The sequence below is a fragment of the Coregonus clupeaformis genome, chromosome 1 (assembly GCF_020615455.1).
Source record: "Coregonus clupeaformis isolate EN_2021a chromosome 1, ASM2061545v1, whole genome shotgun sequence".
Classification (NCBI taxonomy): Eukaryota; Metazoa; Chordata; class Actinopteri; order Salmoniformes; family Salmonidae; genus Coregonus; species Coregonus clupeaformis.
In genome coordinates this window covers 43,879,480-43,900,630 of record NC_059192.1, presented here as the reverse complement: position 1 = coordinate 43,900,630, position 21,151 = coordinate 43,879,480, and the positions used below count along the sequence as shown (strand labels likewise).

Below are 21,151 nucleotides of genomic sequence, written 5' to 3'. Positions count from 1 at the left end.
GCCTCTCGTCCTTCCGACGATGGCACTGCTGACGCCGCTGCTCCTCTCTCGCCAGGGCCTTAATCCTACCCCAAGGTCCCTTGCCCCCGAGCATGTCTTCCCAGGACCACGATTTGCCCACCTGGGCCATCGCCAGCCTCTCCATCTCCTTTCCTGGCGCTTCCTCCCATGTCCAGTCTGCCTGCTCCTGGACACGCTGCTTGGTCCTTTTACGGTGGGTTTTTCTGTCACGAACGTCGTATGAAGGAGTGGACCAAAGCGCAGCGTTAGTTGCGAACATACTTGCTTTATTTAATTAAAGCATACACACGAAATAACAAAACAATAAACGACTCGTGAAGTCCTCAGTGACAATGACCGAACACGGAACAAAAACCCACAAACACAAAGTGAAACACAGACAGTTAAATATGGCTCCCAATCAGAGACAACCAGCACACAGCTGACACTCGTTGCCTCTGATTGGGAGTCACTCAGTCAAACATAGAAATAAACAACCTAGAACACCCAACATAGAAACAGAACACATAGAATGAACACACCCTGGCTCAACATAATGAGTCCCAGAGCCAGGGTGTGACAATATGAACCCTGATAACATGGTCTTTAACCCATTAGATATTAATGAAGCAAACGATAAATATAATGATTGTGTTGATCCAGATTCACATTTCCTGTAGTTTACCAGAGATGAGTCTATCACTTGTGATTACTATAATGTTTAGCAATTTAACAACCTGTATAGCAGTTTATCTAATTCCAAGACAAGCTTATTTTCTACCTTTCATTTGAACGTTCACAGTCTTTCTAAAAATGTCCATTTTTGTTCATAAACATGTTCAATTCTTTGTAAGAGAGGACCTCGCACTTACATCTGATAACATTGATGTTGAATTTTTTATTGGTCGTTTCATTGATATCCTTGCATCAACCTTGGATTTGATTAATAATGAAGATAACATTTGTTTTCTATTGGATGATTACAACATACACTTATTTAAAAGTGATGAACCACTCACTGACATCTGACTTTTTGAATACTTTTTATTCCAGCTATCTGTATCCCCTCATCTATAAGCCCACAATATTGACCAGTTCATCTGCCACCCTTATTGATATTTTTTTGACATATTCTTTGAATAATGTGGCTAATACAGGTACACTTTATACTGCCATTTCTGAGCACTTTCCAATGTTCCACTTCTCTTTGGCAGCTAGAAATGAACCGATGGGAATGATTAGTTGCATTAAAAGGTAGAATATTTAACAAAAGCAATTGTGAGTGCTTTAAGATGTTGATTGATGATATTTCATGGGAAAATGTTTATAATCAGGCTGATGTGGAGTCTGCTTACCAGACTTTTCTCACATCTTTGAATTTTGTATTTCACCACTGCTTTCCCTTAGTTAAACCACATAAGAGAGCAGCAGATGTGTTCTGGAAACCTTGGTTTCCAACCGGTCTAAAAAAATCATCAGTAAAAAAAAGAAAAGTGGTATAAAAAGTTTCTCACAAATCCCTCTCCCCTGAATTCCCTGAAAACTCACAGGGCTGAGCTTGCTTTATGCAGGTTTGCATCGTGTAGTCCTGCCCTATGCAACTGTATGCCTAATTAAAAGTTAACTCACAGTCTATGTCAGCTATTGTCTTTATTGATTAATTCCAGTTAATAATTTTGGATTGAAAAAGTCTAGATAGCCTAGTCAGCCCAAGTTTGAATATAAACCACATTTGATCCCATTCACATTTTCTCACAAACAAATGGCCTACAAAACGTTACCACTTCGTTTACCCTTGCCAGAGGGACAGGGCGAATAGTAGGCTAGACTATGCATGTGCTGTTGTTAGTAGCCTACAGTTGATCAGACTGAAACATTTTATAATTTCCAATACAGCATATCAGATCACTAATGTTTAGGTGTCTGGAGTGATGTTTTATCACGCTTGCTAAATAAATACCAGAGGAAAGTGGAGAGTGCACCAATCTCCTTGAATCTGATTGGTCAAGACATGCACAAAGCTTGCAGCAGCACTCCAATGTGAAGGACAGAGAAATTGTGCATGAGTTGACAAATCATGAGGCAAATCAACAACAACAACAACAAAAAACCCTTTGCCCCTCTTTTTAACGCTTTGCGTCAATGTACTGTATTTTATAAAATGATGAGTATTCAAATCAAATCAAACTTTATTTGTCACATGCTCCGAATACAAATGCTTACTTACAAGCCCTTAACCAACAATGGTGGCAGCATCATGTTATGGGTATGCTTGTTACCGGTAGTGGCTGGGGAGTATGTTAGGATCAACATAAATATGAAAGGAGCAAAGGACAGGTAAAAAGTTAAAGGAAAACCTGCCATAGTCTTCTGAAAACCTAACCCTGTGATAGTTGTATTTTACAGAGGAACAAATACACAAATTCAAATGCCAAAGACACACCAGAATGGCATTCCGAGAGGTGTTGAGTGTTCTTCAATGGTCTATGGATATGTTGCCCTAAGAGTTGTGCAAGGTTAGTATAATCGTATTCAAAATTATTCACAGCTGTATTGGCTGCCAAAGGTGCTTTCACCAATTAACTCTGGGGTATGAAGACGTACACAATCAATACACTTTAATATCTTATTTTTTATTAATGTACATTTTTTTCTATAATTTTACTTTCACTTTGAAAAAGAGGAGTAAATTGTGTAAATCTATAGGAAAAACAACAATTGAATCCATTGTTTTATTTACATTTTAAGGCAACTAAATGACAAGACTGTGCAAGGGGTGTGTAGACTCACTAGCGACCATATGAAGGACAATGCAAATGTCAAAAAGTATACTTTTTTATATTGATAAATACATTTTTAATATGAAATATTATAATTATTGATATCAATAAATACAATTATTGAGTGTACAAAACATTGCTCTGCTCTTTCCATGACATAGACTGACCAGGTGAAAGCTATGATCCCTTATTGATGACAGGTTAAAGGATTTTTAACCCTTGAGACAATTGAGACATGGATTGTTTATGTGTGCCATTCAGAGGGTGAGTGGGCAAGACAATAGATTTAAGTGCCTTTGAACAGGGTACGGTAATAGGTGCCAGGCACACCGGTTTGTGTCAAGAACTGCAATGCTGCTGGGTTTTTCACGCTCAACAGTTTCCTGTGTGTATCAAGAAAGGTCCACCACCAAAGGACATCCAGACAACTTGACAACTGTGGGAAGCATTGGAGTCAACATGGGCCAGTATCCCTGTGGAACGCATTCGACCTAGAGTCCATGCCCCGACGAATTGAGACTGTTCTGAGGGCAAAAGGGGGTGCAACTCAATATTAGGAAGGTGTTCCTAATGTTTTCTACACTCAGTGTACGTTAAAACTGCTTTCCATACTGTAGCCCATTGTATGTAGCCCATTGTATGCATGTCGGTAAGTACCTAATGGAAATATTACATTTCAATCGTAAAATTCCCCTCAGACACAGTGTGCAGGGTTCAAGATGGAATATTTACGGTTGTAAAGCTCATCATGTTTTTATAGTGTTAGGAAGAGCCTGAGGCGAACGTGTTAGCAAAGCCAGCTCGGAGAATATTGTATCTCTACACAAGGCTCTTAAATAGATTTATAACTCATGCAAAACTATCTATTGGAAGCGAGGCACACGTAAATGCCATGGTGTATTGCCTTGTTCAATTTAGAATAGGGATACATCACGGGATAAGCAGTAAAAGAGGCTTGTGGTTACCTTAGGAGACAGGTCGATAAACGTTAACATTGCATCATTAGCTCAGCTGCTTATTGACATAGCCACCAGAAATCTATTGATGGGCCAGATTTTAGCATGTCATATGGAATAGCACGAATGGCTGCTCAGGAATGGGAAATAGACATTTTCATATCCGTTGTTGTATAACTCAGGCACACACTCGCTGTCATAACTCTGCATAATGTTGTCAGAGAGGCAGCCTTGCGAACCCTTTTGTGATGAGGTTGGTGGGAAGTGGAACTGGGTTCAAATACTATGTATTTGAAATATTTCAAATACTTTGTTTTGCTTTAGCTTGTCTGAAGTGTCAGCTGGACTGGGTTTGTACTTTTGGGTCTTTTCTATTGGTTTCATTACACCAGGTAAACTCAATCCAGCCCAGCTAAAGTATTTGAAATGATTTCGAATCATATTTGAACCCAGGTATGGTAGGAAGAAGAGAATAACTTCTGTCTCTGTTCCCCCACTGAAAGTAGAGAGATACAGTAGACTGTCCATCTAAACAAGGCAGCATATATCTTTATTCTAGGCCCATATGTTGCGGAGGCCTCCACAGTGCCTTCCAGGAGAAACAGATCTGTGTGTTGGTTAGGGGCGAGCGCCGAGCCCTGATGTTACGCTGATGGGTCTATTTGACATGCAAGAGCAATATGGGGAATCCTTCTGCCGCTGTCAAGCAAACTGAAATGTCTTAATGTGAGTGCAGGCTAGAGAAAGTTAAGTGTTCTCTCTACAATACCTCTTTGGTGGGTAGATTTGAAACACACACACACCAATGCGCAAACATAAACACGTACATGCACACACACACACACACACACACACACACACACACACACCAACACGCACATACACAATAAAGCTCCCCCTTAAAATCTGTTATCATTGAATATTGGTTTAGAATTTAACTTTAGATAAGGATTTTATATTTTATTACTCCTTTATTAAGCAGCACCAGTGACATACCGACTAATCAAGTCATGCCATATGGTAATTAGTATTATTGCAAATGTCGTTGAGAAAATTGACTCAGTATGTTCAAGGTTGCATTTTACTCTCCGTCTTTCCTTCCAAACTCTATGATTCTAGTGGCCATCATTCTTTCATGGACTAATTCACACTACCAAGTCCTGACACAAAAAGATCCCACCTTGTCTAGCGTATTCTGTTTTGTCGACATATGGAAAGTGTACCGGACAAATTTGCTGTTTATATCAGGCCTGTCATGAAATGTTTTATCCGATATGTACTTTACTCGCATAAAAAGGTTGGATGGAAACCTGGTTACAGAATATGTTTTAACAGTGTAGATACTGTAGTAGGGTGTCACTTACTGTGAACTCAGGCTGCCTCGCCTCCCTGTAGCAGAGGATGCCTGAGAAAGTGGGCTTGGTGGGGTTGAGGTGGTATTCTGTGTGGAGGAGACCTCCATGCCATGAAGATACTGTCCCTGTCCCTTCCATGGGAAATACTGGTCAACTCGCTCAATGTAGACGTCCATTTTTGATAAATGGATCATCTCAGATAGCAGAAACAAATTGCACGCCTAGTCTTGGGTTTGTTGCCCCAAAACTGAGTTCCAACCAAACATAATGTATTATTTTCATTTAGAATTGCCATGGCAATGGAATAGAATGGGTCAAACTGGTTTTAAATCAACACAGGCTCTTAGCAACCAAACATAAAACATTTCTGCACTATACTCCGAGTTGATATTCACTCATAAGATGAAATTCCACTCGACCACGCCCACAGATTGGGAAAACAAACATTATTTCCCATTGTCCCCACATTGTAAAAGAGCCAACTTCGTCGTAAATTTTTTGTTATACAGAAATAACAAAACATGCCAAAAAGCTGTTGTGTTGTTCAATTTACACGTAACCAGGTCAAGAATCCCGACCTGTGGTTCGTAATGCTCCCACATAGGGAAATAGAGCCTTCAAGAAGAGCCTGGTGGCTTCAAGCTATTCGGTGTGGGAGAATGGGAAATGTGGGGACCCGGTGTCCAAGTAGACTACACGTAGCTATGTGTGGAAAACATTTCATCACAGTTAAGACATTTAACTTATTTAATATAGTCTGTTTGTAACTCCACTCACTACTTGTAGCTGTATAGTCCGATTGTTTGTGTTGTTGGTCTTGGCTAGCTTAATGTTCCGGATGGTAGCTAGCTAGCACTCACTACCACCGTCATTAAAAGGGACATGATGGAAGCCTTTTTTTCTTGTAATTTAGCAGAATTAGGGTTAAGTGCCTTGCTCAAGGGCATATCGACATATTTTTCACCTAGTCGGCTTGGGGATTAGAACCAGCAACCTTTTGGTTACTGGCACAACGCTCTTAACCACTAAGCTACCTGCCACCCCATTTTCAAATTGCGTTTGAAAATGTCACGTTTTTGCTGTGAGGCAATGGGGTAACCTAGGTAACCACAGGTTGTTTTCCCCACAGACAGGTGGGGCTGCGATGTTCTATCTAATACCGACTGGGACTATCTGACGTAAGACCATGGGCCAAGAGGCCATCATGTAGATTTGAACCCACCAACATAGCTAAAATGGACGTCAACACTCCAATGCACCAATCACACAGACATGTTGTAGTATTCTGCAGCAATTGGGGACTGGTGGGGGGTTGACACCTCACGCCCTGTTGTAAATCAAGGAGAGAAGATTCAGGTCTCCCTCTCCAATGTTCACCAGAGGAATGTGCCTTTGTTTCCGCAGACCTTTCCCGCCAAAACTCTAACACCAAAAATTAGCCAGAAAACAAACTCAACCCCCGCCACTTCCTGGCTAGCCTATCTTCAAAGAAGCAACTTCAAGAGCGAATGGAAGGAAAATCCATTCTGTAGTTCTGTTCAGGACTACATAACAAGTCACCGGATACCGGAAAACTACAGAGGAGAACAACAGTTGAAGATTTGTTGGAACTTTTTGGACAATCAGAGCCTTACAAGTGAGAAGGCCCAACTCCCTTTCCAGGGCAGTCCTGTCCACCGAGAGATACACGGCGAACCAGGCCTTGCACGTACATACATTCATGACTTCTTACTCAAAGAGGGCGGCATGTTTTGTGTGCAAAGTATATGGATACCATAGGTGAGCATAGTTTCTAATGTATCAAAATATTATCTCTGTCTCTGTCTCTCTCCCTCTCCATCTCTTCTTCTTAACAAGCAGCCATGTTGTTGTCATTCCGCTAGGGACCTGTTGTCTCCAGTCAATAACCGGTGCAGAGTGTGTATGTTTACCCTGTGTTCCCATTTAATTAGCTAGTAAATAAATAATGAAACCAATTTGTGTAGTACTGAATCATAAGTAAGGCTCTGGTTTTTGCAGATGCAATGAGGTTACGACGTTCAGAATGATGATATTATACAAGGTTATCATTAATACGTTGACTGTTAATAGATGTGATAGGTAAAGACCTTTTAGAGTTTAATTCGGGAGATGGTACCTCTTTAAAAAACTGCTCTCGTGGTGCCCCAAATCCTAATGAGTTAATTGTTACATGATTAATTTAATCGGGTAACAATTAAACATAGTTAGTTAATTAGAGATAACAGTCTTCAGATTAATGTTAAAGTCACGTCACGACATTAGGTATTACTGCACCATTGGAGCTAGAAACACAAGCATTTCGCTGCACCTGCAGAACATCTGAAAAATATGTGTATGCGACCAATAAAATTGTATTTGATTTGACACACACACACACACACACACACACACACACACACACACACACACACACACACACACACACACACACACACACACAGGTAAATGCCCACATACCCTCACACTGACCACAGGTTCCCTCACCTGAATACGGTGCCTGGTCTCCACTGTGACAGGTCTCCCCTCCCTCATGCTGTCCGTGAACCAGGAGATGTCCAGCACCGCCAGTCTGGAGATATCCCTTAGACCATGTCCCCTCAGCCACGCCAACAACCCCTCAGCCTGGTTGTCCTCCGCCACCACGTGAGTGACCTCATCACTGCACATGAAACAGGAAGAAGTGGGTCACAGGCCAGTCAAATTACAGTAACACTTCACTTAAAGCCTGCAGGTATAACGCATTATGATGTGGTTACAAGTGGGTGCTACACATCGCTAGTGGAGGAGTCGTCCAGTGGCTAAAGAGAGCTGAGGACTAAGAAAAATGTCAGGACCGGCGAGCCAGGCGAGATACGCATTCACAATTGAGATCCATAGAGATATGCATTCACCTACAACAGGGATGGGCAACTTACTGTTGCGAGTTAAAATAGTAGAAAACTCAAGGTGTAATCTCAGCCCCTCATGATGAGTTCAGACTTTTTGTATCACCCACCCCATTCAAAGTTGCCCATCCCTGACCTAGAGTATCCCACAGCTCCATAGGGATCCTCACAACAGACGTGTCTGGTTTTCTCCCATCCGGAAACCCTTTCTGTTCCACCAGTGTGTAACTACCATACCAATGAGCCAATCAGAGCACCTGCCATGCATAATTATCCTCCCCATGCTCCTTCTTCTCCTTCTGTCTCCTTGCTGAGGTAAAACAGCGGAACGGCTGCATACAGCCCTCCCAGGATGTCCCAACAGCCTAACAGAGCGTCACTTCAGAAGAGAGGCAGAGGCGTAATTGGCCAAATCAGCGGTGAAACGTATGCTCTGTCTGACTACTCTGTGTACTGGTTGGTTGGTTGGCCTGCCGCTGAGACCAGGTTTAGAGAGGCTGCAAAACCATAACAGCCACAGAGTAAGGCTCATCAAAGATAACACAAACAGTATGAGTGGGTAGAGCATATGATCACATTCAATGGCTTTGCGCAGGTGTGAATATGACTATATGATCACCAAACAGAAAAAATATATATTCTGCACACTGCAAACATCAACTTTGGAAGTTATAGTGGTGTACTGAATATTGTTATTTACAGACAAAGAAGTGGTAAAACCCATTATCTTAGAAAAATGAAAAAATAAAGTGTCCTTCAGACTAATTGCCATCTGTTGATTCTAACAAAACAGGAAGTTTTTCAAAATGTCATGATCGAATGTGGACTGATGTAGATATTCAACCCTGTGCTTAAATTGATATACAGTTGAAGTCGGAAGTTTACATACATCTTAGCCAAATACATTTAAACTCAGTATTTCACAATTCCTGACATTTAATCCTAGTAAAAATTCCCTGTCTCACCACTTTATTTTAAGAATGTTAAATGTCAGAATAATAGTAGAGAGAATTATTTCTTTAAGCTTTTATTTATTTCATCACATTCCCAGTAGGTCAAAATTTTACATACACTCAATTAGTATTTGGTAGCATTGCCTTTAAATTGTTTAACTTGGGTCAAACGTTTTGGGTAGCCTTCCACAAGCTTCCCACAATACGTTGGGTGAATTTTGGCTCATTCCTCCTGACAGAGCTGGTGTAACTGAGTCAGGTTTGTAAGCCTCCTTGCTCGCACACGCTTTTTCAGTTCTGCCCACAAATGTTCTATAGGATTGAGGTCAGGGCTTTGTGATGGCCACTCCAATACCTTGACTTTGTTGTCCTTAAGCAATTTTGCCACAACTTTGGAAGTATGCTTGGGGTCATTGTCCATTTGGAAGACCCATTTGCGACCAAGCTTTAACTTCCTGACTGATGTCTTGAGATATTGCTTCAAAATATCCACATAATTTTTCTTCCTCATGATGCCATCCATTTTGTGAAGTGCACCAGTCCCTCCTGCAGCAAAGCACCCCCACAGCATGATGCTGCCACCCCCGTTCTTCACGGTTGGGATGGTGTTCTTCGGCTTGCAAGCATCCCCCTTTTTTCTCCAAACATAACAATGGTCATTATGGCCAAACAGTTTTATTTTTGTTTCATCAGACCAGAGGACATTTCTCCAAAAAGTACGATCTTTGTCCCCATGTGCAGTTGCAAACTGTAGTCTGGCTTTTTTATGGCGGTTTTGGAGCAGTGGCTTATTCCTTGCTGAGCGGCCTTTCAGGTTATGTCGATATAGGACTCGTTTTACTGTGGATATAGATACTTTTGTACCTGTTTCTTCCAGCATCTTCACAAGGTCCTTTGCTGTTGTTCTGGGATTGATTTGCACTTTTCGCACCAAAGTATGTTCATCTCTAGCAGACAGAACGCGTCTCCTTCCTGAGCGGTATGACGGCTGCGTGGTCCCATGGTGTTTATACTTGCGTACTATTGTTTGTACAGATGAACGTGGTACCTTCATGCGTTTGGAAATTGCTCCCAAGGATGAACCAGACTTGTGGAGGTCTACAAAAAAAATTCTGAGGTCTTGGCTGATTTCGTTTGATTTTCCCATGATGTCAAGCAAAGAGGCATTGAGTTTGAAGGTAGGCCTTGAAATACATCCACAGGTACACCTCCAATTGACTCAAAATGTCATTTTCTGGAATTTTCCAAGCTGTTTAAAGACACAGTCAACTTAGTGTATGTAAACTTCTGACCCACTGGAATTGTGATACAGTGAATCATAAGTGAAATAATCTGTCTGTAAACAATTGTTGGAAGAATTACTTGTGTCATGCACAAAGTAGATGTCCTAACCGACTTGCCAAAACTATAGTTTGTTAACAAGACATTTGTGGAGTGGTTGAAAAACGAGTTTTAATGACTCCAACCTAAGTTTATGTAAACTTTCGACTTCAATTGTATAGGTACTGAATTTAGCCGTGGTGGATAAATAAAATAGAGTGCTCTCTCAATTATAAATAACAGAGTGTTCTCTCTCATTCCCTCACTGCTCTTTTACTCACTGCCCTCTTTACAGAAACAAAGCCCCTATAATTTAGTCCAAATCTTGATTTTTTTCAGACTTGCGACCAGCGGTAAATATAAAATGGCACAGGAAACAGATATGCAAATGAGCAAGCATGCCGTGCTGCACCAGATTGGAGTTCCCAGGAACAGTGGGACCCTGAGCTCCAGCGCAGTGAGCAAGGACAGGCTAAAGTCAATGGGCTTCAGATAGGGAGAGCTGATGCCTGTGCTAACTGGAGTGTACACTGCATCCTATTGCATCCCACTAGGAGATCCAAGATCAAGATTACGGAAGGTGTGTGTCGATAACAGAATTATCGACATGCCATTAATTTCACAGCAGCTAAAGGCAAAATCACAAACTAGCTCAGCACTCAAAACTCCAACGATGAACTCACAATTCAGAAAGCTTGATAATGCATACCTTGTTGTGTATTTGAGTTTCAGAATTGAAATTAGAATGTTGGATTTACCTGTGGTTAAACTGATCAGATAACACATGATAAACTATAAATGAGGGTTTGTGCCTCTCATCCACCTCACAAACAGCATTCACCCGCCCTAAACAATGTACAGTACCAGTCAAAAGTTTGGACACACCTACTCATTCCAGGGTTTTCTTTATTTTTACTATTTTGTAGAATAATAGTGAAGACATCAAAACTATGAAATAACACATATGGAATCATGTAGTAACCAAAAAAATGTGCTAAATCAAAATATATTTTATTGTCACGGATTCTGCCGAGACTGCCCTTCCTTCTGGCTCGGCAAGGCTTCGGCGTTCGTCATCACCGGAGTACTAGCTGCTGCCGCTCTATGTTATATGTTTCTATGTTCACTTGATTGTTGTCTGTTGTTTGCTAACCATTATGTTAGTTTGTCTGCCTATTTAACCTGTTCACGTCCACTGTTTGGTGTGCGTGTTTATTGTATTGTACGAGTGTCATTTTGTGAGCGGTTTTGCGCCTCTTTTGTTGTTTGGAGGGTTTTTTCTTGTATTTCTTTACTACTCAGTAAAGTGGTTCTTCATCTCATTCTGTGTCCTGCGCTTGACTCTGGCCTACCGCATTCCACCGACATTCGTGACATTTATATTTGAGATTCTTCAAAGTAGCCACCCTTTGCCTTGATGACAGCTTTGCACACTCTTGGCATTCTCTCAACCAGCTTCATGAGGTAGTCACCTGGAATGCTTTTCCAACAGTCTTGAAGGAGTTCCCACATATGCTGAGCAAATTTTGCCTGCTTTTCCTTCAATCTGCGGTCCAACTCATCCCAAACCATCTCAATTGGGTTGAGGTCGGGTGATTGTGGAGGCCAGGTCATCTGATGCAGCACTCCATCACTCTCCTTCTTGGTCAAATAGCCCTTACAGAGCCTGGAGGTGTGTTTTGGGTCATTGTCCTGTTGAAAAACAAATTATAGTCCCACTAAGCGCAAACCAGATGGGACTGTGTATCGCTGCAGAATGCTGTGGTAGCCATGCTGGTTAAGTGTGCCTTGTTCTAGATAAATCAGACAATATCTCAAATTTGGACTCATCAGACCAAAGGACAGATTTCCACCGGTCTAATGTTCGTGTTTCTTGACCCAAGAAAGTCTCTTCTTCTTATTGGTGTCATTTAGTAGTGGTTTCTTTGCAGCAATTCGACCATGAAGGCCTGATTCACACAGTCTCCTCTGAACAGTTAATGTTGAGATATGTCTGTAACTTTTATTTGGGCTGCAATCTGAGGTGCAGTTAATTGCAGATTTCTGAGGCTGGTAACTCTAATGAACTTATCCTTTGCAGCAGAGGTAGCTCTGGGTCTTCCTTTCTTGTGGCGGTCCTCATGAGAGCCAGTTTCATCATAGCGCTTGATGGTTTTTGCAACTGCACTTGAAGAAACTTTCAAAGTTCTTGAAATGATCCGGACTGACTGACCTTCATGTCTTAAAGTAATGATGGACTGTCATTTCTCTTTGCTTATTTGATATGTTCTTGCCATAATATGGACGTGGTCTTTTACCAAATAGGGCTATCTTCTGAATACCAACTGTACCTTGTCACAACACAACTCAATGGCTCAAACGCATTAAGAAGGAAAGAAACAACAAGGCACACCTGTTACTTAAAGTGCATTCCAGGTGACTACCTCATGAAGCTAGTTGAGAGAATGCCAAGAGTGTGCAAAGCTATCATCAAGGCAAAGAGTGGCTACTTTGAAGAATCTCAAATCTCAAATATATTTTTATTTGTTTAACACTTTTTTGGTTACTACATGTTGTATTTTTGGTTACTACTGATGTATTCACTACTACTCTACAATGTAGAAAATAGTAAAAATAAAGAAATTCCATGGAATGAGTAGGTGTGTCCAATCTTCTGAATGTGTGCCTGTTTGCTTGTGTGTGTGTGTGTGTGTGTGTAACATTCAAGAGAAAGCATATCTTGTTTGTGTAAAGCTGTGTAAGGGAGGTGTTATCAAAATTGCAGCTGATATCAAATCGTCTGTTAGGCAGAATGTCAGTTTGAGGCACTCACACGGCTACATCCTGTGGTTGGTTTCAAACAATTGTATCAGGCCAAGTATAACCGTAGAGGCGCTCAAGCTGTGTTTCTGGGAATGCTGCCATCTTCCCCAGCCTGGTGCGATGCGGCGCTGGCAGCAGCTCTGTTCTACAGCCTCCCAGTTCAGCTACTCCCACTGGTGCCCCTCGGGCAGACCCATACAGCTGGATCTGCCTGGCTGAGCTTGATCAGCTCAGTATCGCTAGCTACCGCTGCCACCCAGCTATGGTACAATGGATCATTAAATTAACCTGTGGCTGCCTGCTGGGTCATTCCATGTCATTTCAGCAAGCCATGACACCCACCATCTTAGATTTTTCTGAAATTATTTATGTACTTAGGAAGAGGTTAGATAAGCATTCCAGAAATATTATTTTGTTGAAATATGATTTTATCTCTGAGAGGTTAAGCTAATTGATTTCACCCAAATTGTCCATTTTAATTATTAGGATTCACATACAGTGCATTCGGAAAGTATTCAGGCTCCTTGACTTTTTCCACATTTTGTTACATTACAGCCTTAATCTAAAATGGATTAAGTAGTTTTTTTCCCTATTTAATCTACACACAACACCCCATAATGACAAAGCAAAAACAGGTTTTTAGACATTTTTGCTAATGTATTAAATATTTAAAACTAAAATATCACATTTACATAAGTATTCAGACCCTTTACTCAGTACTTTGTTGAAGCACTTTTGGCAGCGTTTACAGCCTTGAGTCTTCTTGGGTATGATGCTAAAAGCTTGGCACACCTGTATTTGGGGAGTTTCTCCCATTCTTCTCTGCAGATCCTCTCAAGCTCTGTCAGGTTGGATGGGGAGTGTCGCTGCACAGCTATTTTCAGGTCTCTCAAGAGATGTTAGATCGGGTTCAAGTCCGGGCTCTGGCTGGGCCACTCAAGGACATTCAGAGACTTGTCCCGAAGCCACTCCTGCGTTTTCTTGGCTGTGTGCTTAGGGTCGTTGTCCTGTTGGAAGGTGAACCGTCGCCCCAGTCTGAGGTCCTGAGCGCTCTGGAGCAGGTTTTCATCAAGGATCGCGCTGTACTTTGCTCCATTTATCTTTCCTTCGATCCTGCCTAGTCTTCCAGTCCCTACTGCTGAAAAACATCCCCACAGCATGATGCTGCCACCACCATGCTTCACCGTAGCGATGATGCCAGGTTTCCTCCAGATGTGACGCTTGGCATTCAGACCAAAGAGTTCAATCTTGGTTTTATCAGACCAGAGAATCTTGTTTCTCATGGTCTGAGAGTCCTTTAGGCAAACTCCAAGTGGGCTGTCATGTGCCTTTTACTGAGGAGTGGCTTCCATCTGGCCACTCTACTATAAAGGCCTGATTGGTGGAGTGCTGCAGAGAAGGTTGTCCTTCTGGAAGTTTTTCTAATCTCCACAGAGGAACTCTTGAGCTCTATTAGAGTGAACACCGGGTTCTTGGTCAACTCCCTGACCAAGGCCCTTCTCCCCCGATTGCTCAGTTTCACCGGGCGGACAGTTCTAGGAAGAGCCTTGCTGGTTTCAAACTTCTTCCATTTAAGAATGATGGAGGCCACTGTGTTCTTGGGGACCTTCAATAATGCAGAAATGTATTGGTACCCTTCCCCAGATCTGTGCCTCGACACAATCCTGTCTCGGAGCTCTACGAACTATTCCTTCCACCTCATAGCTTGGTTTTTGCTCTGACATGCACTGCCAATGGTACGACCTTATATAGACAGGTGTGTGCCTTTCCAAATCATGTCCAATCAATTGAATGTACCACAGGTGGACTCCAACCAAGTTGTAGAAACATCTCAAGGATGATCAATGGAAACAGGATGCACCTGAGCTCAATTTCGAGTCTTATAACAAAGTGTCTGAATAGTTATGTAAATAAGGTATTTGTTTTTTATGTTTAATAAATGTGCTAACATTTCTAAAAACCAGTTTTTCCTTTGTCATTATGGGGTGTGTAGACTGATGAGGAAAAACATTAATTTAATCCATTTTAGAATAAGACTGTAACGTAACAAAATGTGGAGAAAGTCAAGTGGTCTGAATAATTTCAGTACCTACCATCCGATTTGGACCAAACTTTTTTCCAACACAAACAAGGTTTCCATCCAACCTTTTTATATGAGTACAAAAAATGTCACAACAAGCCTGATGGAAACAGCAAGTTTGTCGGTAAACTTTTCAAATACGGTAGACAAGGTGGGATCATTTTGTGTCTGTGAAATTAATTATGCGAGAAATGGCGGTGGAAGCGCTTTGATGTGCAAGTGTTGATATACAGTGCCTTTAGAAAGTATTCACACCCCTTGACTTCTTCCACATTTTGCTGTGCATTCTGAATTTAAAATTGATTAAATTGAGATTTACTGCCCTACACATAATACCCCATAATGTCAAAGTGGAATTCTGTTTTAAAAAAAAATTTCAAATTAATTACAAATGAAAAGCTGAAATGTTTTGAGTCAATAAGTATTCAACCCCTTTGCTATGGCAAGCCTAAATAAGTTCAGGAGTAAAAATGTGCTTAACAAGTCATGATGAAGATGTTTTAGTAAACTATTGGATAACCAAAGTTAAAACACACATGACAAACAAGGAGTCATAATTAAACATTGGTACATTGCTGTTGCTAGGCAAGAACTTAGTGAATTCCTCTCACTAGGTTTGTGTGTGTGTAAAATGGGCATCTGACTTGTCATTGGGTCAAATTCTACAATTATCTTATGTTATCTGGGACTGCAACCAGACTATGACCCTGTGGCTCTCCTTAGGCATATCCCTGGAACGAACCAGGGTTGAACAGAGTTCAGGCTAAACCTTTGTCTCTCCTTGGATATCTTCTTGATTGATTACAGCATGATGGGGTGGGGTTTGTGTATGTTTGAAAGATTAAGTACCTGTCATGTCCAACAATCAATCTTCAGGTCAAGCCCGGGAGAGCTGGGGTTGAACAGAGTTTAAACTGAACATGAGTGTTTTTGCAAGATAAGGGATTGATTGATTGTATTACTATTGATTCTGAACTGAATAAAAGTCCAATTTAGCCGCTATCATAGACTAAAGGAGTGGGCGGAGCAGTAGAGAGAGGGAAACCAGAATGGTGGTAGGGGAACCCAAGAGGGAGGGGCTTTAAGATAGGATGTGTGTGAATATGACTATATAAACGGAGAGCCAAGGGAGACAGGGGGGTGTTCTGCAGACCATCACGGCTTTGTCCATTGTAATAAAGTAAATCTTGATTCTACAAAAACTCTGGAAGAACTTAGATTTTTAATAAAGTATAGTGAGAATTTTCCACATCAGTCACAACAAGTTGCATAGACTCACTATGTGTGCAATAACAGTGTTTAACATGATTTTTGAATGACTACCTCATCTCTGTACCCTAGTATCTGTAAGGTCCCTCAGTCAAGCAGTGAATTTCAAACACAGATTCAACCACAAAGACCAGGGATGTTTTCCAATGCCTCACAAAGAAGGGCACCTAATGGTAGATGGGTAAAAAAAAAAAAAAAAAGCAGATATTGAATATCCCTTTGATCATGGTGAAGTTATTAATTACACTATGGATGGTGTATCAATACACCCAATCACTACAAAGATACAGGCGTCCTTCCTAACTCAGTTGCCGGAGAAGAAGGAACCCGCTTCGGGATTTCACCATGAGGTCAATAGTGACTTTAAAACAGTTACAGAGTTTAATGTCTGAGATAGGAGAAAACTGAGGATGGATCAACAACATTGTAGTTACTCCACAATACTAACCTAATTGACAGAGTGAAAATGAGGAAGCATGTACAGAGTAAAACATATTCCAAAACATGCATCTTGTTTGCAACAAGGCACTAAAGAAATACTGCAAAAAATGTGGCAAAGCAATTAACCTTTTGTCCTGAATGCAAAATGTTATGTTCGAGGCAAATCCAACACACCACATTATTGATTACCACTCTCCATATTTTTAAGCACAGTGGTGGCTGCATCATGTTATGGGTATGCTTGCAATTGTTATGGACTGGGGAGTTTTTTAAATAAATGGAATGGAGCTAAGCACAGGCAAAATCCTGGAAGAAAACCTGATTCAGTCTGCTTTCCACCAGACACTGGGAGATGAATTCACCTCAGCAGGACAATAACCTAAAACACAAGGCCAAATATACACTGGAGTTGCTTACCAAGAAGACAGTGAATGTTCCTGAGTGGCCGAGTTACAGTTTTGACTTAAATCTGCTTGAAAATCTATGACAAGACTTGAAAATGGTTGTCTAGCAATGATCAACAACCAATTTGACAGAGCTTGAAGAATTTTGAATAGAATAATGGCCAAATATTGTACAATCCAGGTGTGCAAAGCTCTTAGAGACATACCCAGAAAGACTCACAGCTGTAATCGCTGCCTAAGCTGATTCTAACATAAATTGACTCGAGGTGTGAATACTTATGTAAATGAAATATTTCTGTATTTCATTTTCAATACATTTGCAAAAAAATGTAAAAACATGTATTCACTTCGTCATCATGGGGTATTGTGTGTAGATGAGTGAGAAGAAACATCTATTTAATCAATTTTGAATTCAGGCTGTAACAACAAAATGTGGAATAAGTCAAGGGGTATGAATACTTTCTGAAGGCACTGAAATAACCATCATATCGAAGTAAACTTGGAGTCACGCATTGACATGTTGTGTGGTCCTCCCACTATGACTGGTCCTCCCACTATGGCAGTTTATTAGGCTACAGATTAAACAAGTAATCATGAACTTCACAGGGTGGTGAGCTTGATGCTCCTTTCCAATAAATATCGAGGGTCTTATTCTGGTGACATGATGATCGATGCTTGGCTGCCGTTTGACAAATGAAAAGTATATATTTTGTCCATAATAATCTGTAGGCACTGTATCTGTGAGATGTTGGCTAGAGTGCAGGTGCCAATACCAGAGTGGGCACATTTGCTACATTATACAGTATAACGCAACAGTTCTTGTGACAAAACTGTTAGTAGGCTAGAGTTTAAAATATGTTGTAAAGTCATTTAGCTTGTATTTTTTTATGGGAATTTAACCGCAAAAGTTATTTTTATGTTCACTTCGTCATCACGCACAGACTTTTATCCATCCGCAACAAGTCACTTTGATGGAAACACATCTCTGGTGGGAAAATGTGTAATTTGGCTGAACTATCCCTTTAACAATGGGATAATCACCTAGTTGCAGGAACAACACCATCTAGTGGTCAGAACCTGGTAATAACAGGATGTAGGATGGGACATAAACCCAACAACTTCAATGACTAATGTCTCTGAACAGTCAAAAAAAACATCATCAAATTCACTGAGAATACGTTACATTGGATGAAGAAACAATACTCAGAGCCGCAGCTCTCATATTACTTGTCAAACATAATTATACTATATACTCATTGTTGTGGTGGGATTGGTGTGGGGGGTCTGTTGGTGGCTTTTGACAATTTCTTTGGATTCCTCATGTCTAACTCATTGTTAGTAAAACGTTTGGTCCAAATCGGATGTTAGGTACTATATTAAATATAGTACCTATAGATTAAAATAGCCAATTTGGGTGCAATCAATTGGGTTAATTTCTCAGAGATGTAATTATATTTCAACAAAATAATGTTGCAGGAATGCTAATCTTATCTGTTTCTAACAACAGAAACAATTTCAGAACAATCTGAGATGGTGGGTGTCGAAATTGTGCTTTTTGAGGTGGAACAACCCTGCTCTGTTATACAGGCTATTGTGTGGTGGCTGGTGGGCGATTCCTTCTGTGTGGGTTCTCTGGCATTGGAAGTCTAGTTAAAGTTATTTTAAGTTAAGTTATGGGATCAAGTAATAATCTTTGTTGTCTTCTAAATGCACAATGTCATTACTTGGAACCAAGAAACTTCAAACAATCAGACATAGAGCAACAACATTATGACCAGGAGCTTATTGAAAAACATCACATAGGGCCTACCATAACGCGATCAATACCTTCATTTGATCGCTAAATAAGGAAACCAACAAAATCCATTTGACTTGAGAATTACAGTGTGCTGGTTAGCCTACCTGAGGACATCTTCCACTCTAAAGCCTTTTGACCTGGCCAGACTGGTCAGAAAGTTCCTTCTACTGCTGCCCATCTTCCTCTCCACCAGATACAGCGTCACCTCCTTGAACTTGACCTCTACCTGACCCCGAGCACCAGCCTCAACTGGCCTCTTCCTCTTCTTCACACGCACTAGCATGCCAGCATGGTTCATCTCTTTGGGATGAGCTTCAGAAAGTGGAGCACTTAAACTCGTTTTGCTTCCTCACAATAGTCTGTGTTGTGTGCCCCGCACTTCTTGCCTCTAGGAAAAGGCTTGTTTTGGTGATGCCACAGTGGTTGGTCTCTTATTTGTCAACACAAGGATAAACTGGCAGTTGGAATGAGGTCTGTGAGGGGTTGACAGACAGGAAGCCTCTGGCAAAGCAACAGGTGTTTATAATTTGGGTTTTATTAGGCAGAGATCAACTGCCACAATCAAACAATGACAAAGGGTAGAAATCCATAAATAACTTATGGTAGGCCTTTGTGAATCCACATAGAATGGATTGAAAATGTATCTACATAGAATCTAATGAGGAAAAGCAAAGCCATGAAACTGGGCCCAGAAAAAGTTGGGTTTACATCATTATTAATCAGGATGATTATGGACTGCAGGTTAGAACAAATCCTTGCTCCAGGGGTCAATGATTAGGACAATTTTGTCCAATTTGGGGGTGTGCATATGATGGTCAGTTTTGAAACATTATTAGGTCAGTAAAGCATAAGCATAATTTTGAGATGTTTCTCAACTCCTCAGATATGACACTAGAATGGACTGAAATAATTTTGTAGTTTGAGTCTTTGACTGGACATTCATGTCCCTGTCCAAGGATATAATCCAAAGGGATAAAACACTCAAAAAGGTAATCCCAAGGCAGTTCTGGGTAAATGTAAATAATCCAAGAGAAATCTAATAGGTCTAATGGCAATGGATGGCTCTGAACTATTCAATGTCTATTTTCCAACAAAAGTGTGTGAAAAACAGAAAAAAATAAGCTTGGGGTGTCTTAATTCCGCCGATTCTGTTGCAAACCGTTTCTTAAATGGAAGCAAATGGAACGAGACAGGGAGGGACCTACCTGAATTTGTCCAATAGAAACCTTTGGCGGAATAAATACATTCCAGAAATCCCTCTTTGTAGCAAACAATGGCCGTGTTCCTTTGCTCAGTCGGTGGATTGCACATTCACAGTTGCCCCTCCCGCGCATGCCTGCCTCACCTGGGAAAACTTTAGACCACAGGAGGTTGGTGGCACCTGAATTGGGGAGAACGGGCACGTGGTAATGGCTGGAATGGAATAAATGGAATGGCATAAAATATATCAAAAATGGTTTCCATGTGTTTGATGCCATACCATTTGCTCCGTTCCAGCCATTATTATGAGCAGCCCTCCCCTCAGAAGCCACCACTGCTTTAGACATTCCTGTTTTCTACAGTCAAAAGACTACAGTAGCCACAATTATGTTGACAACCAAAGCATACAGTACTGCAGTTATTTAACATAGAAGTCAACCTATTTCCTGTGGTTTCAAAATGATTAAACGGTTTGTTTAGTGTAATAAAGTATTTTTTTATACTTCAAAAATGTAGCAGACTTTGTTAATAGCATGTATTAAATCATATTAAATAATGTCATTCAAATAAATTGACTCACCCGCATAAGCATACCTGGATGCACACGTATCAACTTTGGAACATGGTTTTCTTTGTTTGGGCTAATGGCTATGGCTAATGGCTTCTACCTGAGCATATGGCACATGGTAATTGTCTGCAATTCACACCTCCTCGTGGTCAAAAGTTTTGAGAATGACACAAGTATTGGTCTTCACAAAGATCGCTGCTTCAGTGTTATGAGATATTTTTGTCAGATGTTACTATGGTATACTGAAGTATAATTACAAGCATTCCATAAGTGTCAAAGGCTTTTATTGACAATTACATTACGTTTTCTTTTTCAAGAC

General features: G+C 40.8%; 1 protein-coding gene across 2 annotated transcripts in view; it reads right to left on the bottom strand.

Moving 5' to 3' along the window:
- Window positions 1-19,426, bottom strand: part of LOC121569188 (DNA nucleotidylexotransferase) — a 221,706-nt gene extending 202,280 nt beyond the window's left edge. For both annotated transcript variants that reach the window (XM_041879938.2, XM_041879949.2), the window contains exons 1-2: window positions 19,169-19,426; window positions 7,597-7,771 (exon numbers count right to left, since the gene is read on the bottom strand). In XM_041879938.2, coding sequence (XP_041735872.1) covers window positions 7,597-7,771; window positions 19,169-19,362 — 369 coding nt within the window. In that variant the 5' untranslated portion in view covers window positions 19,363-19,426. The remainder of the gene's footprint in view (window positions 1-7,596; window positions 7,772-19,168) is intronic.
- Window positions 19,427-21,151: the final 1,725 nt, after the last annotated feature.